General features: G+C 41.2%; 1 protein-coding gene across 1 annotated transcript; it reads left to right on the forward strand.

The window, feature by feature from the left end:
• Positions 1-5,790: 5,790 nt before the first annotated feature.
• LOC143567207 (receptor-like protein EIX2) lies at positions 5,791-6,711 on the forward strand. The gene has a single exon (XM_077053674.1). The coding sequence runs from the start codon at positions 5,791-5,793 to the stop codon at positions 6,709-6,711; it is 921 nt and encodes a 306-aa protein (XP_076909789.1).
• The last annotated feature ends 17,483 nt before the right edge of the window (positions 6,712-24,194 follow it).

Below are 24,194 nucleotides of genomic sequence, written 5' to 3' on the forward strand. Positions count from 1 at the left end.
AGGAGCTCAACGCAACAGTCTGTTGTTTTTGTGAGGTCCAAGTGATTAAATTGTTTGAATAATAGAACGCCATACCCGTGGTGCTCCTTCTATCTTCAATATCCAGCCCGTGACTGCTATCGCTGTACCCGCACAGTTTTCCATCTCCAGCCTTTCTATACCACAAGCCAAACCCGGTTGTACCCTTGATGTAACGTAAAATCTGCTTTACTGCTACATGATGGCTCGCTTTAGGTTCTTGCATGAACTTGCTCACCACCCCAACCGAATAGCTTAGATCAGGTCGAGTATGAGTCAAGTACCGTAGACTGCCAATGATTCTCCTGAACTCAGTGGCTTCCACTGATCTGCCATTCTCATCTTTTGTCAGCTTCAATTTTGCTTCCATAGGAAATTGTGTATCATTGCACGTTGCCATTCCAGTACTTTCAAGTATCTTCTTTGCATAACCTTCCTGTTTAATGAAGATACCTTGGTCACCTTGCTGAACTTCGATTCCCAAATAGTAACTTAGAAGACCCAAGTCACTCATATCGAAAGCTTGCTTCATTTTTTTCTTGAACTCTTCAATTTCCCTTTCATTAGACCCTGTTACAATTAAATCATCAACATACACACCCACAATTAAAGTTGACCTGTTGTTTTGCAACTTGTATACTGCTTGATCTTGTGCACACTTGATGAAACCAACTTCCTTTAAGGACATATCAAGCTTTGTGTTCCAAGCTCTTGGAGCTTGTCGAAGCCCATAGAGTGCTTTGTGTAACCTGTACACCCAACCTACTTTCCCTTTAATCTCGAAGCCCAACGGTTGCGTTACATACACCTCCTCTTTAAGCTCTCCATTTAAGAAGGCTGACTTGACATCTAAGTGATGAACAAGCCAGTTTCTTTCAGCTGCAATTGATAGTATCAAACGAATGGTCTCCAACCGTGCCACCGGTGCAAACACTTCCTCAAAATCAACACCTTTTCGCTGCACATACCCCTTTGCTACCAAACGAGCTTTGTACTTAGTTACCGAGCCTTTCGCATCCTTCTTTACTTTATACACCCATTTTAACCCAATAGCTTTGTTTCCTTGTGGCAGTTGGGTTAAGGACCAGGTGTTATTTCTTTCAATTGAGTCTAGTTCAACCAGCATTGCTTTTCTCCAAGACTCCTCCTTTGAAGCTTCCTTAAACGAAACAGGTTCGTCATCAGCCAGAAGAAGTTCGTTGTCCTCATACAACTTACGTACTTCTTCATCGGTCATTGCAGAAGCCTGTTGATAAACATCTTGAATTTTCTTGAAGCCCTTTGGTGGTGTATGATCAAAAAATCCATCATGGTCTTCCTCACCTTGCATGGGAAATTGAGGATTTTCTTGCAAATTTCTTGTGGGACCAGCAGATGTAGGTGAACTTTGGTCTGCTGGACATGGGGTATTTTGGTTTGAATTCCCATGCAAGTTCTCCATGTGGTTGATATCTTCATTGGGATTTGGCTGTAAAAAAATTCCTGTTGACATGGACCTTTCACTTTGTACCTCCTTCCAATCCCATCCTTTTGTTTCATAGAAGGACACATCACGTGATACAACTACCCTTTTCTCCTTTGGATTGTACATTCTGTATGCCTTACTTCCAGGCTCAACTCCCAAGTAAATCATAGGTCTGCTCCTATCTTCCAACTTTTGGAAGTTACCTGTTAATTTCATTGCGTACCCAACACACCCAAATACTTTCAAGTATTTTAAGTTTGGTTTCTTCTTCATCCATGCTTCATATGGGGTTCTATTCTTTACAGCCTTTGTAACAATTCTGTTGAGTAAATACACAGAATGGCGCACAGCTTCTCCCCACAATGGTTCTGGCACTTTAAATGATTTTAACATAGAACGAGTCATGCCCATAACCGTTCTATTCCTACGCTCCACAACACCATTTTGTTGTGGAGTGTAGGGGGCTGTGGTTTGCCTTTTGATCCCCATTTGATTACAATAGTTTGTAAAAGCTTGGGAATTAAATTCCCCACCCCGGTCTGTTCTCAACATACTGACCCCATGTTTAGATTGTTTTTCAACTCTTTTCATAAAGATTTGAAACTTCTCTAAAGCCTCATTCTTCGTTTTTAACAAATACACCCACATGAACCGACTAAAATCATCGACTATGAGGAGGAAGTAACGGTTACCTCCCCATGTTTGGGGCGTGATCGGGCCACAAAGATCGGCATGTAGCAACTCCAATGGCTTAGAAGCTCTCCAATTGACTTCTTTTGGAAAACTTTTCCGAGTTTGTTTGGCTACCAAACATGCTTCACAAAGTTGTTCAGGGTGTGAGATACACGGTAGACCTCTTACCAGCTTTCTCTTGGCCATCGATTCTAGCACATGGAAATTGGCATGTCCCAACCTTGCATGCCATATCCAAGCTTCATCGTCCATGCTAGCTTTCAAGCACACTGGTTTTGCAATTTTTAAAGTTATTCTATATAACCTGTTTGCTGATCTTGGAATCTTCATCACCAACCGCTTGTGACTATCGAATACCCTCAGGAATTCATCATGCATCCAAGCATCATACCCGACTTCAGTTAACTGTCCGAGGCTCAAGATGTTACTTTTCAAGGCTGGTATGAAGTATACTTCAGGAATCATTAGTTGATCCCCATTCTTGCATTGAAAGAGTATTGTACCCTTCCCTTTGATCTCTACTCTTGAGTTATCACCAAACCGTACATGGCCCGTTATGCTTTCATTCAATTCTGCAAAGGAGCTTTTCATGCTTGTCATGTGATTACTTGCACCGTTGTCAAGATACCACAAATCTTCACTCTCTCCATTCCGGGTGGCATGACTCTTAGGAAACACCTTTTCCTCATGCAATAACACCATTGAAGGTATTTCTTCTTCACCAACACACAACATTAACGTCGGTCCATCCTCCGGTTCCTTTGTCAAGTGCACTTCTTGCTCTTGTTTGTTCTTGCACTCAGACGCATAATGCCCAAGTTGTTGGCATTCAAAGCATCTAATGTGACTCTTCTTGTCACATGGTTTTCGGTTTGTGTTGTTGGTATCTTTGTATGACTTTCCTGCATACCGGTCACCCCGACCTCGACTGGATCCACGACCACCTCGTGTGTTGCTTCTGCCTCCTCTTTCTCCATTAGTGTGCCCACGTCCACGCCCGGACCCTTGCTTATTGTAAGTCTTGGCACTTGATGATCCTTCTGCTTTAGTGAAAAGCAAAGCATTTTCACTTGAAGATCCACCTTGCCTCAGTTTTACTCGATCCTCATAGGCCTTTAACCGCCCAATTGCCTCCTCGAAAGGCATGCGTTCCAAATCAGAATACTGCTCCATGGACGCAACCAGATGAATGTATTTTTCAGTTACAGTATCGAACAATTTACGTACCAGTTCCTCATTCTCCAACACGGCACCCACACTGTTGTATTTAGTGATCATACCGGATAGTTTTCCGGCATACTCGTCAATCGATTCACTGTCTTTCATGCGCATTGCTTCAAATTCACTTTTGAGTGTGTGTAATCGAGCCTTTTGAACCCGATCTACACCCACGAATCTTGTCTTCAAAGATTCCCACACTTCACGGGCCGTCTTTTTCTTGGCAACTTGCAGCAATATCTCCTCCGGAATTGCTTGGAAAAGGAAGGCTCGAGCCATCTTGCTCTTCTTTTCATCCGCAACCACCCCAGTCTGCGGTTCGATAGCCTCCCATAAGCCTTGAGCGTCCATTATGGCCTCCATCTTGATGGCCCATGTGGTGTAGTTTGAAGAGGTAAGAGAGGGACAGTAAAACGGGAACGAGTTTTCTTTTGGTTGGTTTAGATTGGTAGCTAGTGCACTCATGGTTGCTGAGTTTATGTATTTGGGCATATGATAGGATCGAAATCTTGCTCTGATACCAAAATGTTGGTTTGATCAGAGTTTGGAAACAGAGAAATAACAAAGACAGAAACTTGCAGAATGCCTTTTTGTATTATAACTTCAACGATTACAAAAGCAGAAAACAATTGAATACATGCAAAAAAACTTAAACAGAACAACTACTTAAATAGGCTAAAAGCTAGACTTGTTCTTCCTAGAAAGGTGGCACTCCTCCTTCCTTTTCTGAACGACTCCAACGTTCACACGAACGTTTATTCATTGCTGCTTTCTCGGTCAGCACTACTCCACTTTACTTGTTCAATGCCATATCATCAATCTTAGTCAGCATTATCCAACACACTCTTCCCTCTTTAATCGAACTGTATATGGCTGTGTGTAAACTCTCGCATATAGATCCCTATATTCATGCTCATAATCTAACATCCCTTACCTTGCTTGATCTCTCATTTAACAATTTTAGTAGTTCTGTGCCATGGTGGATATTTAGTATTACAAATCTAGTTTATTTGGATCTAAGTGAGTGTCATTTTCACGGGCCTATTCCTAGTGATACTGGTATGTTCCAAAATTTGACTGCTCTTAAGTTTCTTTTATGTCCGGGGTAACAATTTCATGAATTCTTCCTTAGTACTAAAAGGGTTGTCTGGTAGTGTAGGTAGTAATCTCATTTCGTTGGATATAAGTTTTTGTGATATATCAAGTCCGGTTCTTGACGCCCTTCACAACTTGACCTCTCTTCGTGGCCTTTACGCATCAGGAAATCATCTTACAATGGCAATACCAAAATCAGTAGGTGACCTCTGTAGTTTGATAGATCTTGCTATGTCACGTATGGAAACTTTTCAAATTACCGTAACAAACATTCTTCAAAAGTTTTATCGAGTGCAAATCATCTGCCTTGGAAACATTGTCCGTGGTAAGCACGGGGCTTTCTGGTAATATACCAGATCAACTTGGAAAACTGATACATCTGCAATATCTACTACTACATTATAACAATATTGTTGGTATCATTCCAGACTCCATTGGACACTTAACCTCTATGAGGGTATTTTCACTTTATAATAACCTAATTACTGGTCATGTTCCATTCTTGATTGGAAAAGTATTATCTTTGGAGTATTTAGATCTTTCGTATAACCGACTGAATGGAAGCATACCTGATAGCCTCGGTCAACTTTACAAGTTGAATTATTTAGATATTTCTTACAACTTGCTCAAAGGTGTTGTAACAGAAGCTCATTTTGACAAACTAGTGAGCTTGAAATATTTAAATGGAAAAGGCAATAAGTTGACCCTGAGACCTCTTTCAAATTGGATTTCCCCTTTCCAGCTAGAAGAACTGTATTTGAACTCGTGGGGTTTAGGGCCACAACTCCCATTGTGGATTCAATCACAGAAGGATTTAATACAACTGGACATAAGCAACACAGGCATTTCAGATGACATGCCTCAGTCATTTTGGAGATCATTTAACAACCTAGGGTGTTTAGATATGTCACAAAACCGTATACAAGGAACATTGTTGAGTATCCCTTTAACACTTAATTTGCTCGACTTAAGTTCTAATGAGTTTGGTGGAAAACTAACTCATCTCTCCAATGGTGAGTTTCCGATTTCTTTGGATCTATCAAGTAATTTCTTTGTAGGATCATTACATAATTTGTTGTGTTCCAATGGTGTGATAAGGACACAAGCTCTTAGTTTGGGTAATAATAGTTTTTTCTGCTTCTATTCCCGAGTGTTGGGAGAAGTGGCCGAGATTGAGATTCTTAAACTTGAATAACAACAATTTTTCTGGTGGGATTCCAAGTACTTTGGGTTCTTTATCTTGGTTAGGATCATTGAGCATACGTGGGAACAATCTCTCGGGAAGATTGCATGCGTCTCTAATGAACTTGACTAGCTTGGTGATCCTTCAACTTGATAGAAATGAACTTGTTGGAAGCATTCCAGCATGGCTTGGATCGAAACTCTCTCTTTTGAAACTGCTCAACCTTAGATCCAACAATTTTCATGGAAATATTCCTCATGAGCTTTGTTATCTTACAATGATTCAGATTTTGGACCTTGCTGATAACAATCTTTCAGGAAATATTCCAAGATGCATCAACAACTTTAGTATCTTTTCCGGGAAAGAGAATATCTCGATTGATGAGTTTGCCTTCTATGTTGTCTACGATGGAGCAACTATCGCTAGTGATTTGCTGGTGACAAAGGGCCGTGAGGACACATATAGCACTATTCTTCAATTGGTGATGTTGTTCGACCTTTCGAGTAACAATCTCTTTGGGAACATTCCAAGCGAGCTCACAACCCTGGTAATGTTAAAATCACTGAACTTATCAAGAAATCAATTGACAGGAAAGATCCCAGAGAAGATTGGAGACATGAAAAAACTTGAATCCTTTGATTTATCATTGAACAGGCTTTCTGGGGAGCTTCCCTTGAGCCTATCAGACTTGAGTTTCTTAAGCAGCTTCAACGTGTCCTACAACAACCTGACAGGAAGAATTCCAAAAAGCACACAACTTCAGAGCTTCAACGAGTCTAGCTATTCTGGTAACAAACTATGTGGGGATCCACTAACTGAAGGTTGTGTACGAGTTGAATTGAATGGTACAAAAGCGAAAGGAGAATATCATGGATCAGACAGTACAGATTGGGGTCTCATTGTTAGCATTGTATCTGGATTTGTTGTTGGCTTTTGGATCATTCTGGCTCCTTTGATAATCAACAGAGCATGGAGGATCGCGTATTATCATTTCCTGACTGCACTCAAGTATATGGTTTATGACGTAGTGCGTAAGTAGTGTTTCAATATATTTCGTACTTGATAAATGTTGTATGTGTACATGATGAACAAGGTTATTTAATAAAAAAAAAGTAAATGCTTTGCTGTTATTTAAAAAAAAATGAAAAAAAGGAGCAAGTGTGACTTGCATTGCTAGTTTAAAAATATAAGAAAATGATACACCTTTTTATTTAATATTTTGCCAATCGTCAAAAAAGAAAATAACATTTTGATATCTTTAATCCTCTCTCCTCGTCTATTCTCTTGATTTTGCCAATTGTTTTGATATCGTATTTAAGATAATTTTTTTGAAAGATATAACATTGAATTTATATTAAGAAAGAAGCATCTATAAATTACTTGACGGACCCATTGAAAGGCAGTTAAACACTCAAAACAGCTAACATTTTGGTTTTTGGATGGATATAGAAAAACTCGCTTGTGTGAATTTAACATGGGTTTTCCTCTTGTGGACTTAGGGAATAGTGTTTTTGCTAGGGGTGAGCAGAAAACCGAAAATACCGAACCGAAACCGAATTAACCGAAAATACCGAACCGAAAAAACCGAACCGAAGCATTAACCGACGTTTTTTTTTTTGTTTTTTTGAAAAACCGAAATTTCGGTTTCGGTTACCCATTTCGATTCTATGATTATAAGTTCATTTCATACCGGACCAGACCGGAATAGGGTTATATACATTCTCATTGTGAGAAGGGGTCATTTGAGCGTATCTAAATAGATACTGTGTTTACATATGGATCCCTACGTCGTTACCGTACCGAACCGAACCGAACCGATTAACCGAACCAACATATTAACCGAACCGAACCGTGTTAGCTGTAAGTCTGTAACGATTTCTAAGTAAGATCGCATATGCATTCTGAAAGTGGTGTATGATTATTCTCGCAATCAGAAGTTAAGTACAAGCTTAATTTAACTTGGTATATTAAAATAAATAATTTAAATGATTGTTAAACATATTTTTACTAAGCCATATGCGACAACAACCGAAACAAATTAGGAGTTTGTCGGTTCAATAGATTTGTAAGAGAATTTAGAGTTTGTGAAAGGAATATTAAATGTTAATATTTATTTTTGTACATAGGAACTAGTTGCATAAAATAATTAATAGATAAAAAAACAAAAAAGAAAAAAAAAACCGAATATAACCGAACAGAAACCGAAAAACCGAAACCGATCGGTTTGTATATTTGAAAAAACCGAATTTTCGGTTTCGGTTTCACCTAAAAACCAAACCGAACCGTACTATACTCAGCCCTAATTTTCGCGATGAATTAAATTGCTTTAAAGGTTGCTTCATGAAAACGTGTTACCAAACGTATAATAGAAAAAAAAACATTGCCTTGTTATTTGAAGAGTTTTTGTCTTCTATTTTTATTTTGATGCAACACTACTACAATGAGTACTATAAATTATTATATAAGAAAAAACGAATTAATAAACCAATAAAATAACGTTGGCCATAAGAAATTTAAGTAAAAAAAGTTTGCGCGACACGTTGATTACCTTGACTTTGGCATTAAATTTGTTTAAATCATTTTATATTATTATATTTATATATAATAAAAAAGAACTTTAGCGTCGTTGGAACAAGATTGGTCCCTTTGACGGTGCAACTGTGATGAACGTAACTGAAACTGATCAAATTCACGTCGACTTCTGTCGTAACGCCTGGGTTTTTACCAACGTCCGGATTTTACCGACTCACCGCCCAAACGTCCATCACCAGCACCGGTTGGATTTTACCAACGTCCACGTTTTACCAACCGGATAATCGTTTTAAATATTTTATTTGTACCGACCAAATTCATGTCGACTCCTGCCGTAACGCCTGGGTTTTACCAACGTCTGGATTTTACCGACACCGCCCAAACGCCCGTCACCAGCACCGGTTGGATTTTACCAACGTCCACGTTTTACCAACCGGATAAACGTCGTTTTAAATATTTTATTTGTTTATAAGTTAATTTGAAGAACTTGTTTTCTTAGGTTTTAGCGCTTGGGTTTTATCAGCGTTGCTTATACTGTAACGAACGTAACTGATATGGGCCGAATTCGCATTTACTCGCTGTCAAAACGTGACTAGTATATAAACAGATTCGACCCAGCCCGGCGCGGTTACGTCTGGTTAAAAAACTAGTTCAACATAATACAAGTGATACATTTTGGGAAAATTTTTTTAATAATACATTAAAAAATTGGTGCTTGAAATAAAATACTTTATTTTACCCGTCTCCGTTTCGACTATCACCTATATTTAGTGGCATGTATCGTCTTTGGCTTCGTTGCGCGTTATTGACCATCGAAGTTGGACCATGTCAACAGAGACAAATACCTCGAATGTGTCTCTTAGAGCACATGTAGATATACGTTCTAAGTTACATATCATAGAAGATTTTTCCAAAGCTCTTTTGCAATATAACAGATTGGTTACGGTATATATTTGCTTAATTTCTATATCTTACTGACAACTGATTTCTGTTAGTCTTATTATGAAAACTTAAATATGTATCAAACAGTCGCGGATCCAGAAGTTTAACTCAGTGGGGGTAAAAAGTAATCAATAAAATTAACTACATAAAAATGTAAATACATACATCATTAAATATTACGTGGCAAAATACCTATTACAGTTGTTCTCTACGTGATTTCCTCGTTTGGAAATGGTCAATTATAACTTCATTCGTTACACTTTCGAATACTTTTTTTTCAATGCTGCAAATTACACAAGCTTCATATTCAAAATTGCACACAATATCATCAACTAAAACGAATAAAAAGTTAGAAAATAAGTCATACCAAATGAAAGCCGTCATGTTTTGAAATAACTTTGTGTTAATCTCATTTAAACCCTCACCAAACTCTTGGATTAGCACATCGATAATTATGTCAGAACAATTAAAATTATAATAATTTTTTTTTTGCAAAAAAAGTAATATATATACTAATGTTACTCGCTGATATTGTATCTTTGTCTTTTAGATGAACCTCTTTTATTGATATAACTTTCTTTTGGAACAATATTCACTCAAAAACGCTCATATATCATAAATAAACAAATAAAATGAACATATAAATAATAAATTAGAACTTTGAGTATTTTACAAATAATTAACATGAACCGTGTTCTTCGTTTCATCGAGCATTAGGTTTCTGTTCTCTTTTCTTTTAATCGATCATTATTAACAAGCCTGAATACATGTGGGCTGGGCTTTTAAATCTTGTTCTTTGGGATAAAGCTTGAAAGATTGTAGAGCATGAGGGCCTAACAAAAAAGAAAGGGAGTCTAAATTTGTTTTTAACGAAAATTTCCCTATAAATTCTATTAAATACACTCTCTCATAACCTTCTGAGTAGAGATGATCAAAAAAACCGGTTCCTGGAACCGAACCGGTGAAACCGAACCGGTTCCTACCCGTTTTTTGTAGGAACCGGACCCTATCTGATTCAACCCGATGATCCGTGATCGGTTCTTGCATTTCTGAGTAGGGGCGGGTAGGAACCGGAACCGAACCGGAACCGGTTCTGGAACCGAACCGGAACCGGTTCTTGCATTTTTGGCCGTTTTTTGACCGTTGGGGTCAAAAATAGCCGTTTTTTGACCGGTTACGGTACATGAACCGGGTTAGGAACCGGTAAGAACCGGTTCCATAGGTTAGGGGTCCGAGGGTGGGAGAACCGGTTCGGTTCCCTAACCGGTTCGAGTCTGGAACCGGTTTCAAAGGAGGTTTTGAATATAGGAACCGGTTAGGAACCGGTTCCGGTTCCTAGTCCCAAATCGTTTTGAACATCTCTACTTCTGAGTGGGGGCTAATACCCCCCCCCCCCCTGAGGATAACTTCCGTCCGCCACTCTATCAAATCAAAAACCTTTAGGCTAACTGTACCTGACCATCAACCAAGTGCATCTAGGACAAAAGAGTATCAAAGAAGAAAGAAGAGTGTAACCACGTAGTTTATTCATTGGTTCCAACTTTCAACTTGTGTTAGTGTGTGGTACTATTTATTTTGTTGGGAATTACCGAGTCGACTTATATATGGCTATTGTGTGGACAGACTTGGGATAGAAGAAACCGGTTGTGTTGAGTAATCGGGTTATTGTTTATGGAAAATCTATTTTATGTTTAGATGGAGATAATTATCCTGTTTATTTTGTTAGAGTCCTAAATATATTCTTGATAATAAAGTTTGGGTAATATCGCGTATGTTCTTCTTTGTTTGTTTCTCTCCATCGAAATCCCATTTTTTAGAACCTAATAAAGAACAAAAAAAACATGATGATTATTATAACAAACTCAAATGACCATTAATAATTATTATTATTAAATTATTATTATCAATCAACATGAGTGTTTTTTATTTACTTCTTACCACCTTCGTTTACTTCTTAGATTTCCTATAAACTGATTTGGGCATGCGTTATCACTTATAAGGCCTACAAAGGTGGGCCTTTTGAGCATTCGAGTTAAATGGACCAGAGCCCACGTTATATGAATCAACTGTAAACACAACTTTATAAAAAGTTGGGCTCGAACACAAAAGAAATAGAAATATGTTAAAAAAAGCCTATTCAACAAAAAAAGAGAATAAACTGAAATCGAACCAAGACGAAACTAAACAAAACTGAAACAAAACTAAAAATTACCAATTAAACTAAAACCAAAAAACGAATAAACTAAAACGAAACCAACAACCAAGAAAATCGAAACGAAACCAAAAACCACAAAAAACAAAATAAAATTCCGAAAAAAACTAACCACTAGTAATTAAACCGAAACGAAACTAAAACCAAACCTAAAATATAAACCCAACCAAAATAAAAATAAAATAAAATTAAATAAAACCCAACCGAAATCAAAAACAGAAAACAAAACAAAAAAAGGAAAAGAAAAAAAAAAGAACTAAAACTTAAAAATAAAAATAAAAAAGTTAAGTTAACCCGTCTTAAACTAAATTCATCCAAACACTTTTTTTTAAATGGCCCATCATAATAACCTAATTAAATTCATCTTAACCAAAACTCATTCTGACCAACCCAACTATCCATCTTGCCAGATCTAGATATACAAATTCTTATAGAGTTTAGTTGACGTGTGTGTTTCTCAACTGTAATATATATATATATATATAGCATTATTAAACAAGGAAACTTTTGCATCAAAAAACAATAATTGAGCATTTGAGTTTGACAGTAATTGCATGATGCATGAATTGCTTTTCTAACGTGTCCTATTTTGTATCCACGTGAATTGCTTTTTTAACGTGTCGTGAAAGTTGAGTTCAGACTTTGTTTTAGATGGGTTTGCACTCGAAGGAGGCACGGATGAGACACGTTTATGCTAGTAAATTATCAACATAATAAAAGCGATACGTTTTGGGAAAAAAATTATAATAACATTATAAGGTTGATTTTTAAAATAACGGATTAATAAAAGTCAATTGACCCGTATACGTTACGACTTTCAGCTACTTTTAGTTGCATCGATCTATCGTCTTTGGCTTCGTTGCGTGTTATTGGTCATGGAAGTTGGGGCATGTCAATGTAGACAAATATCTCAAATGCATGCGTCTTAGTTATAATATCATAAATGTAGGTCCCGAGCCGGACACACAAAGGGTTTTGTTCTTGATAAACGTGCGAGACGGGTGTGTTAAATCAAACGACCAACATAAATAATATAAAGATAAAATAAAGGAACGATCTCGTTGTCGGTTAAAGATTTATATATTAATAAACGAACCGACCCCACCCAAGGTGTGTTGGAAGTAATTTCTAACTTAATAGGCCCGTCACGTGTAGGTGACTGAGTTGGACTTATTGAGCCCGTGAGATTCATTATTATGTAATAGGTTTATGGGTTTACAATTAGGGTTTATTATATTTGGTAATGTCTTGGCTAGCAAGTTAAATTACTCTATATAAACCGATGTATGGTTAGACATTATAGAGAGTGTGATGTGAGGTGTAACCGAGTTAGGGTTCATCTAGAGATACACGAGATGTAACCGAGTTAAGGTTCATCAAAAGTCAAACCGAGTTAGGGTTTGATAGAGTTTGTAATAAGTTTTTAGAGTGATATTTTCTGATTAATATAAACGAGAGTTATTCGTTTAGTTTGTGTGTGTTTGATTATCGATACGTGACTTGAATTGGTATCAGAGCGGTTACGCTCTTGGAGTTTGTCGATCAAAGTCGTGATTGATAAGGAGGAGACAAAAGACTCAAGACATCAATCAAAGTCGTGATTGATAAGGAGGGTTTGGTCAAGTCGTGAAATTTGGTAAGGGTCGGCGATCGAGACAAGGGTTAGCGACTCGCTGAGATTTGGTAACCGCAATACAGACAGAAACAGCAGGTGGCTGTTACGGTGCCGAGTCGAAGTTAAGTCTGTTATCAGAAGTTTGATTACTGTAGAGCGCGTTCGTCTTGGTCAAAGGCGTGATAAAAAAGAAAGGTTTGATCGCTGCCGATTATTTTCGTTTCTTGGTATTGCGATCTATTCATGCATAATTCCCTTTGATTGGTTGTTTGGTTACCAAAGAAAAACAAAAGGAGTTGTTTTTATTCTAGGTGGTGACGAGGTGTTCAAGAAAGAAAAAAAGTTGGTTTGATTTTGTTACTTTAATAGTTGACTTTTGAGGTTGTCTCGAGATTGAAGGAAATAACTCAAAGTTGTGTTATTTGGTTAAACAAGTTGGGTTTAATCACAATTTATTTTTATTTGGGTTTGAATAAATTGGTTCAACCGGAGTGTGTATTTATACGGGTTGAACGAGTTATGTATTGACCAAAGATTTGAAAGATGTGCTCGTGTTTTGATTCGGGAACAAAAGAAGATCAAGGAAGATTGTTGTTCACTCGATTAGATGACCAGGATTGCAGCCAAAAGAGTGGTTACGCGAGTTCAAACAACCGAGTGAATGGTCGGGGACAGGGTCATAGAGGTAGTCGAGTTTGGGAGAGCCGAAGAACACATCTATGGATCAAGAGAATTTTCGGAGAGATCAAGGCCAAGATGGTTGTGAAAACCAAGAAGGTCAAGTTCATGGGTCAAATCAAATAGGGTAAAAGAGACATGCTCGGGGTTGAAGAGTCACCTATTTCAAGTCGGAAATTAGGGGTGATTGTTGGAAGTAATGTCTTGGCTAGCAAGTTAGATTACTCTATATAAACCGATGTATGGTTATACATTATAGAGAGTGTGATGTGAGGTATAACCGAGTTAGGGTTCATCTAGAGACACACACGAGATGTAACCGAGTTAGAGTTCATCTAGATGTAACCGAGTTAAGGTTCATTAAGAGTCAAACCGAGTAAGGGTTTGATAGAGTTTGTAATCAGTTTTTAAAGTGATATTTTCTGATTAATATAAACGAGAGCTGTTCGTTTAGTTTGTGTGTGTTTGATAATTGATACGGGACTTGAAGGTGAGCTCCCCTTGGGTGGGTGATTTACACCTTACAAAACACACTCATACAATAATACATAAGGCCCTTATTTATAGCCTAACATCATACTTTTAGAAGACTTATTCCATTGAAGCTAAACACGCGTGCTGAAGCCCTCGTTTCGTGTCCAGTTTTCTCGCATACATAATTATTATTTTGACCGTGAATATATAATGGGTTTCGTAATTTGATATCGCAAGTCACAAATATTGGCTTTACAATAAAAGATTCCGAAAACTTTTGCAAAATAACAACCGTGATTGGTTATGGTATACAATATACATTTGCTTGATTTTTTTCCTTATCTTACTAACAACTATTTTCAGTTAAGTAATTTTATGACAATTTAAATATGTATCAAATCAAACAGCAAGGCAAAAAGACCCTCGGCCTAACAGTATCTGGCCCTGTAACGATCTGGTCCTCAACCAATTAAATGATCAAGTAGCATCTAGGACAAAAGTATGGGTCAACAATAGATTTGGATATTGACTAGCTAGCTTATTGACTGGTTTTAACTTTCAACTTCTGCTAGTAGAGATACTGTCTATTTAATCCTATCTCTAATTTCCCTGATGCATCAATGGTTAAATTGAGAATAAGAAAGCATAAAGATTATTAAATCAAACTCAAAACACGAGAGACGATTATTGTTCTCTTCATCATCCATATTTAACATGAGTGCTGGTTTTTTATTTTCTCGTTTCTATTCTTTCTATTTTTGTTTACTTCTTTTTATGGACTTATTTAATTTAAGTTTATCTAATATAAATTCCAATGCTATGCTATGCATGGATGGTGAAAGACAGGCACTTCTCCGGTTCAAGCATGGACTCATAGATGATGTAGGCCGACTTGCATCTTGGGTCCCGGAAAAGAATAGTGATTGTTGCAAATGGGCTGGAATTGCTTATGACAACATAACAGGTCATGTTCACAAGATTCACCTTCCAAATAGTTGTCATATTGATTATTACAACTTAGTGAAAGCATATGAAGAATGCGAGAAGCAAAAACTAAGAGGAGATATAAGCACATCTGAAGAGGTATGCACCCGCCTTAACATCGAGCGGGGCGGGTCAACCCACAAGATATAGACAAGAGGCTTGAAATCAAGATGTCATGAAGGCACAAAGCCAAAACCTATGCGCATGGCGCATATCACATATGCTCACGCGTATCACATATGCTCACGCATATCACATCTGCGCGTGGCGCATATCACATATGCTCACGCATCATATATGCTCACGCATATCACATCTGCGGGTGGCGCATTTGCGCGTGGCGCATCACATATGCTCACGCATATTACATATGCTTACGCATGAAACATCTGCGCGTGAGAATAAAGAGACGACCTCGCGCATCCTCAGGATAGGTGCATATCACATATGCACATAATCAACCTCGTCCTTATCCAAATCAGGATAAGGACAACCCTGATTGTGCTCATCAGACAACCTTCCAGAAGGTATCCTTTAAGAAATAAAGAATATGCTGATGTTGACAGCTGCCAATGAAAGGTGGACAACTCAGCAAAACCCAAGTGCTACCACGTGATTGCACATGGGTCAGGTGAAATACCTTGGTCAGAGAATAATCAATGAAAAAGCACCAGGTGTCCTAAGGACACGTGGCGCAAAGCAATAGGAGGAGGCCAAAAAGGCCCTAATTGGGTCTGAGCCAAATCATTGGAAACCCTAACACTATAAATACCACACCACCTCCACAAGGGGAGGTAAGCAAGAAAATATACTCTAAATCCTTACTCACTCTCAGATTATTATTATCTTCTCCTACAATCTCTTATTCTCACACCGGAGGGTTACCCCAAAGAGGACCCCTCTGTCCCTTTCTGAGGGGTAAGTTCACGGTGCTGCTCGTTTTGTAGGTGGAAGAACTCATACTCCGGAGAACCATCGGTGATATAGCATACTCATACCCGAGGAAAGTTGATCGTCTACCAGTGAGCCGATCCACGTTTCTTCATTGGCGCCATCACCTGTTACAACGGCAACAAAATCACTATCTCATCAGTTCTCTGAAAAACTTCACCATGGTTTCCGGTGTTCGAAACAGCGATCAAGTTCTGGAGGATAATGAGCTTGAGGATGTTAATGAGGGACAGCAGTTTCTGAGGGTGCCGCGTGATTCTGCGCGCACCATCAGTAACCATCCCTTCATCACAACTCCTCATAGCCAGACTGAAACTCCTCCAGACGATCTCACGTTCCAAAATCTGACTAGTGCAAAACAAAAAGGACCAATGGGTCCAGAAGTTGAAACCAATGACCCTAAAGAATGGCTCATAAACGAACAACGGCGTTTAATGGACAAATACAATGAGCTGGTCAAACACAAAAAGTTAGCCGACTTAACACAAAGGCTCGCATTTGATAAGCAAACCATTCAGGGAACAACAAAAAGGGCGCGCGCGCCGGAAGATGGTCACTCTGTTCACACCGAACACGCTGATTTTAGTGATGAAGAAGTGCACAGCATGAGGAAGACGCGAGATACTCATGCAGGAGGCTCACAGCTCCGCGCGCACATGAACATAGCGCCTGGAGCCAAAGCCGATATGGATCTGTACACACCGTACAACCCACCAGCAAGAGGGCAAGTGGACGTAACCACACCATATAGGCCAGCCATCTTGGTGAAGCATTCAAAATTCACTGAGCGCATCGCGAAGGCTCCCATTCAACACAAAACAAAGATGCCAAGTGGTTTGGGCAAGTACGATGGCACAACAGATCCAGACGATTTCTTACAAGGTTTTTACAACACTGGAAACCTAGAAAGCTGGACGATGCCAACATGGTGTCACATGTTTGCTCGCTGCCTCACGGGCGCAGCGCGTGTCTGGTTCGAAAGCTTGCCGACTGGACAAATCGATGGGTTCGAAGAGCTATTGGAGAAGTTCCAGGCTCACTTTGTACAGCAGCGCAGACACACATAACCCGTTTCAATCAGGAATCTCTTGCAATTGGAGGTATCACTGAGCAACTCTTGCGCGTGGCCTTTATACAAGGTGCGCACAGTGATCAACTCCGCAGAGCTCTCGTGAGCAGAGATGGCATGCCAACCACTTGGGCTAAGCTAATGGAAACATCGCGAGTCTTCGCGCGAAATGAAAAACAAATTGCCCAAGATAGAGCAAGAGACAGAGGGCATCAAACAGAAGCACCACGCAACAATGAAAGGAGGGGCAAACAAAACTCCGTATGGTCCAGGTTGCAACAAACCAGTTTTTCTCCCGCAGAAAAGCAGGCGCAACCAAGTTCACCCCAGCCCCAAAAAGACATTCGTAATCTCGGAGAAAGTGACAAGAGGGAAGGCGGCAGAGAGCCCAGCAGACCTCTACCAAGAATATGGACTCCCCTCACTAAAACGCCTTCACAAGTGTTAAGCACAGAGAATGTCCAGTTTAAAAGCCCCAAGCCATTACTCCATAAGGGACCACCAAACAGTGGCAAGTATTGTGAGTTTCACAAGTCCACAGGGCACAACACCGATGCATGCCACCATTTGAAGGATGCGATTGAAAGAGATGTGAAATCAGGCAAGTTGGCTCACCTGGTGAAAAACCCAAGACCAGAGAATGAACAACCAGATGGAGCCTCAGCCAGTAAAAAGTTCAAAAGAATCTGTGTAGCCGAGGGAGGAAGGCAAGGGCAAAGATCGAGAAAGAGAAACGCGCAAGTCCAAGGAGATTGGCGCGAGCAACAAGTAATCTTCCCAAGAATCAGAGGAGGCCCGTCTATCAGCAGTCCTCTAGTCATCACTACACACATTGCTCATTATGAAGTGTCGAAAGTCCTGGTGGACACCGGCAGTGAATCAGACATCATGTATGAGCAATGTTTCAGGAAGTTGGATCCAGCAGACCAAGCAAGGCTCGAAATTGTGAATGCACCAATCTCGGGTGTCTCAAATGAAATTATTCACCCCCTAGGTCAGATACAATTTGAACTAACTATGGGGGATGAGAAACACAAGCGAGCTGAAATTGTCAACTTCTTGGTCTTGCCCACCACTTCATGCCATAATATGATCTTGGGTAGAGGAACGATTGCCCAATTCAATGCCATACCGTCACCAGCGCACGGCGCGTTGGGGTTCCCAACACCAACAGGTGTAACATTTGTATACCGAGATCATTTGTGCGCAGTGACAAGTATATCGCGGGAAGGGAGAATGAAACTTCCAATGGCAAACAATGCGCCAGAGGAATGGATTCTCAACCCAAAATTCCCAGAGCAAACAATCACAATTGGAGCTACGATATCGGACGACACAAGGTTGAGAATGAAAAGATTGCTCACAACGTATATGCCGGTCTTCGCGTGGCAACACTCTGATATGACCGGGGTTCCGCGAGACCTGGCGCAACATTCTCTCAACACGTTCAATTCTGTAGAGCCAATTGCTCAAAAGAAGAGAGTCATGGGGGATGAGAAGGCAAAAGCCATGAATGAGCAGGTAGAAGATCTACTGCGCGCAAATATCATCCGTCCAATACGATACCAAACATGGGTAGCCATTCCTGTGATGGTAAAGAAGAGCAACGGGTCATGGAGGATGTGCATTGACTTCAAGGACCTCAACAAAGCATGTCCAAAAGATTGTTACCCCCTCCCAAACATTGACGCGAAGGTGGACTCTGTGGCGCCATTTAAGCTCAAATGTTTCCTGGACGCCTATAAGGGCTATCACCAAATTCAAATGGCACCACATGATGAGGACAAGACTGCCTTCAGAACCGACAAGGGTGTTTTCTGTTACACAAAAATGCCCTTTGGTTTGAAGAATGCAGGAGCCACTTACCAAAGACTCATGGATGCGGTTTTCAACGAGCAAATTGGAAGAAACTTAGAAGTCTACGTGGATGATTTGGTGATTAAAAGCAGGGAGGAAAAACAAATGCTCAAATACATCGAAGAAACCCTTTGGCGCCTAAAGGAAGTAAACATGAAGCTCAACCCGAGCAAATGCACATTCGGCGTAGAAGAAGGGAAATTTCTCGGTGTAATGGTCACCAAGGATGGTTTCAAGGTGAACCCAGAGAAGGTGGAGGCTATCCTTGACATGCCCTCACCATCCACCATGAAGGAAGTTCAAAATTTGAACGGTAGATTGGTATCAATCAACAGGTTCCTAGCGAACCATGCAAGCAAATCTACCCCATTCGTCAACACATTGAGAAATTGCTTAAAGAAAAGCCAATTCAAGTGGACGCCTGAGGCCGAGCAAGCTTTCAATGAGATAAAAGAATGTCTGATAAATCTGCCCGCGCTCACAGCTCCACTACCTGGCGAAACTCTAACGTTGTACCTGTCAGCAGTAGAGCACGCCATCGGCGCAGTGTTGTTGGTGGATCGCAAAGGGATCCAAACACCAATCTATTATGTAAGTCGGGTGCTGACAGATCCTGAGACGCGCTACACCATCATAGAAAAGTTAGTTTTATCACTAACACACGCGTCGCGCAAGCTTCATAGATATTTCAATGGTCATCCCATTGAAGTCCTGACTGATTACAACATCCAGCAAGTCTTGCGACGTCCCGCGCTCTCGGGAAGGCTGACAAAATGGGCGCTGGAATTAGGAGAGCACACGATCGCCTATAAGCCTCGTCCAGCAATCAAAGGACAGGTCTTAGCTGATTTCATCGCAGAAATCCCTGAAGGAAAAATTGAAGAGGCTCCGCGAGGTAGACCCTCCGCAAGCCAATAATGAAGAAAATGTTTGGAGATTATTCACTGATGGAGCTTCAAACAACGAAGGGTCCGGCGCAGGCCTCAAACTGGTGGATCCAGAAAATCATGAGTATACTTATGCAATCAGGTTGGATTTCAAGAGCACCAACAATGAAGCTGAGTATGAAGCCCTGCTGGCTGGCCTGCGCATCGCGCACAAGTTCGGAGTTAAAAAGCTAGAGGCCCATGTTGATTCATACTTGGTAGCAGCACAGGTCAATGGCCTTTATGATGCCAAGGAGAACACCATGCCTCTGTATCTAGAGCAGGCGAAAAAACTCACCGAGCAATTTGACTTCTTCAGAATCATACATATTCCGCGCAGTGAAAACAAGTCTGCCGACGCGCTGAGTAAGATGGCATCAACCAGCTTCGATCACTTTGGCAAAGATGTCAGGGTGGAAGTAATGAGCAACCCGTCGGTGGGAGCGAAGTCTGTCCTTGTAATTCATACAACACCTTCATCGTGGATAACTCCATTAATGGAATTCTTGAAGGAGGGAAAGATCCCGGACGATCGCGCACAGGCGAGGAAGATAAGACACAAGTCGCAGAACTACGAACTGCTTGATGGTACGTTATATCGACGCTCTTATCTTGGACCGCTCATGAAATGCCTAGATGCTGAGGAAGCAAGCTATGTGATCAGAGAGATACACGAAGGAATCTGTGGAATACATGCTGGCCCGCGCATGGTGGTTGCCAAGGCAATGAACGCAGGTTACTATTGGCCAGGCATGTACTTGGACGCGTTAAAAGAGATCCAAAAATGCAAAGCGTGTCAGAGCTATGCGCCAAACACCATGCGGCCAAAGAACAACTTGATTCCAGTGACCTCCGCATGGCCTTTCCACAAATGGGCAATCGATATTGTGGGTCCCTTACCACAAGCGCAAGGGCGAGTAAAGTTTTTGGTAGTGGCAGTAGACTATTTCACAAAATGGGTTGAAGCCAAGCCACTAGCAAAAATCACAGCCGAGGCAATGAAGCAATTTATCTGGAGCCACATCATATGCCGTTTTGGCCTGCCAATGGAAATTGTGAGCGACAATGGCAAACAATTCACTGACAGGAAGATATCCAGTTGGCTCAAAGAATTGCGCATCAACCAAGTCTTCACTTCAGTATACCACCCTCAAGGGAATGGCCAAGTGGAGCGCGCGAACCAAAGCTTGCTGAATGGGCTGAAGAAAAGGTTGGAGGGAGAATCCCATTCATGGGTCGAGGAGCTACCTAATGTCCTGTGGGTGCACAGGACATTAAGCAAAACCAGCAATGGCGAATCCCCGTTCAGCCTAACCTATGGAACGGAGGCTATGATTCCAGCAGAAATTGGATGCCCATCCCATAGAGTGCTCATGATGAGTAAGATAGATAACGAGCGCGAAAGGAGGTTGGATCTCAACTTACTTGAAGGGCGCAGAGAGGCGGCTATCATCAGTGAAGCCAAATACAAGAAAAAACTAGAAAAATATTATAATCAGCGCGTGAAAGAATGCCACTTCAAGAAGAATGATTTTGTCCTTCGGAACAATGAAGCTAGCCGCGCGATACCCCCGGGAAAGATGTCCCCCAATTGGGAGGGACCTTATCAAGTCTCGGAAGAATTGGGAAACGGCGCATACGCTTTAAAAGATTTGAATGGAAAGAAGATTCCGCGCGCATGGAACGCAGCACAGCTCAGAAAATGTTTCATGTAAAAATTGTCAAGTTTGTAATCAAGGCTTTTTAAGCCATTATGAATAATGATAAGCGCTATTTTCTCTTAATGTGTGTTCTATTACCTTTTGCATACATGTTTCACACTTCCCTTTATTAATTTTGAGCAATATGACAACATTGTATTGACATCAAAACTAAAAATAAAACGAAGTAAAACATACATGCGCGAGCTTCAAGCTCAAAAGCGTTAACGAGTTTTGACTCTGAAACGTCAGGGCCTTAGCCCAATAATATGAGCCTTAGCTCAAGGCCTTAGCCCAATAATACTAGCCTTAGCTCAAATCACTCACAACATCCATCCTACATGCTGCGCAGCTAGACCATAAAAATACCTAAGCACAGCTAAGGCAAAGCACATGCCAAAACATAGTTGTTAAGGTCTCAGGTCGAGGTCGCGCATGGGATTGTAATGGATATCAGAGTAACACATACTGACGTAAAGGCTAAAAAACTCATAATTCCCTATAATAAATGCGCGATAACGTCGCGCAAAAGAGGAATAATGAAACGCCAAGGCACGTGTCAGCATATTCAGGATATTGCAAAATAACTTGAAATACGACAAGGATTAAGTAAAATAATTTCCTTACAACCTTGTTCAAATTTCAATGTGCAAGCATATCTTATATTCAACAAGCAAACATATGCAATATAAAGAGATGAATTGGGAATGCGCAAGATGCGAATAAGGGAAAAACAAAATTTCATTCCAAAACATAGAAGTTTACAAATTTACAAAATGATGAGATACAAACTACAAATAAAAAAAAAACATGAAGGGCTTCTCAAGTCTCTATATCAACATCAGCCTCTTCACCGTCGTCATCATTACCTCCCTCAGCATCTGGCGCAGCCCGCTCCTCGTCATCTCCAAACTTACCATAGTCAAGCTGTTCGTCTTGAATGGAGTCGTCTTCTATCACGATAGTGTCAGGAGCGGGTCCTTTGGCCACGCCAGAGCCGCTAGCAGAGGCAGCATTGCCCGCGCCATCATCGCTGCCACCAGCCCCTTAACACTCGTCAAGTAATTTCTTTAGCGCGCCGAGATCGGGCTGGTCAGCAAGCGCGGCTATCTGCAAGTCACAAGGAAAAGTATGAGTACAAAAGACTAGGAAAATAAGTCAAAGTAAACTCATTAAGGTTAAAATACCTGCTCAAGGATGGGAATAGGAGTATTCAAATACTTCTCCCCCACCTCGGCCATGTCAGCGCAGACAACGTCGAGCTGATAAGGGTAGTCGGATGTGTTCTTTTTCAGCATGCTATATTCACAGCCATCCTTAAACCCTTCAGCTCGACCCACCAAGCGCGACGCAGCGTTGCAATCCATCACAAGGGTCTGAAACTCGTCGGAGTATTTCATCGCATAAGCGCAACGAGTCATACCCTGTGAGACTAGCCATTGGCGATCCTGCGCGAGGGACGAAACAGACGTCTCAAGAGCAGGAATCTGAGAGTTTAACAACTCAACAGTTTCCTTGGTCTGTTTCAGCTCTTCTCTGTCGGACGCTGCCGCCGCCAAGGCCTCATTCCTTTCCGCTCGCGCAGCATCGAGCTCTTCGCTGTTAGACGCTGCTATCGCCAGGGCTTCATCCTTTTCTGCCCGCGCAGCTTCGAGCTCTTTCTTCTGGCGCGCAACCTCACTCTCTAATAAAGATTTGTCAGTGATAGCCTGCACAAGAGTTTGATCACGCGCCTCTGCCTCTAACTCCAAATCACGCGCTCACCGCGCGTACCTGGCCGCATCCGCCTCTGCCGCCTGCAGCTTCTCCCGCGCAGCCTGCAGCTCTTGCCCGCGCTTCACAAAGGCAGCGTTGGCACTTGCTCGGTTCTCGCTAAGTTCTGCTTGGAGTTTCTCAGCTCTCTCTCGAGCGTTAGAAAGATTCCAAGCAGAAACCTTAGCCTCTTGCTTGGCCTCCACAAGAGCATCACGCACTTTTATATAATCATTGCGAAGCTCTTGGGAGGCAGCAAAGAACGCAGACCCAGCAAAAAGATGGTCGTTGAGCAAGTCCACGAGGGCGCGGTCCTCCTGAAACCTCCTTTCAGCTGGAGGCACAGAGTGAGCCCAGAAGTCTTCACACACACCCATGGACTGAAATGAGCTATCCTCAGTAATATTCCATCTCGGGCGGTATATGTGATCGGCTTCCAGCAAACATAAAGCAACGTTTTAGTCATCTAAACACTAATATGGAAGTCGGCACAACGGAGCAAAACGAACTTATACCTGCGGAGAGCAAGCAGAAAAGTCAGCGCCAGCCCCACGAGAAGGCTGCGCCACGAAATCTCGTGGCGCTACAGGGCTTGCGCGGCCGCCATCGGAGTCTTCAAAATTGACCTCCTCATCATCCTCTGTAACAGGTCTTTTCTCCTGCGACTTGGAAAAAATCAAAACCAGTCTCGCGAGGAGGGCTGCGCGCAGGAGGAGGTGAGGGAGGTCTCGACGCCGCTAGATCAGGGCGTAAAATAGTCTCCTGCTCCTTAGTAATCCCAATGAGAGGAGATTCAGTGCTTGTAGGAGCAGGAGCAGAACTAACGGCGC

The sequence above is a fragment of the Bidens hawaiensis genome, unplaced genomic scaffold (genome assembly GCF_021521415.1).
Source record: "Bidens hawaiensis isolate Kalapana, Puna unplaced genomic scaffold, B.hawaiensis_p1.1 tig00023236_1, whole genome shotgun sequence".
Lineage (NCBI taxonomy): Eukaryota > Viridiplantae > Streptophyta > Magnoliopsida > Asterales > Asteraceae > Bidens > Bidens hawaiensis.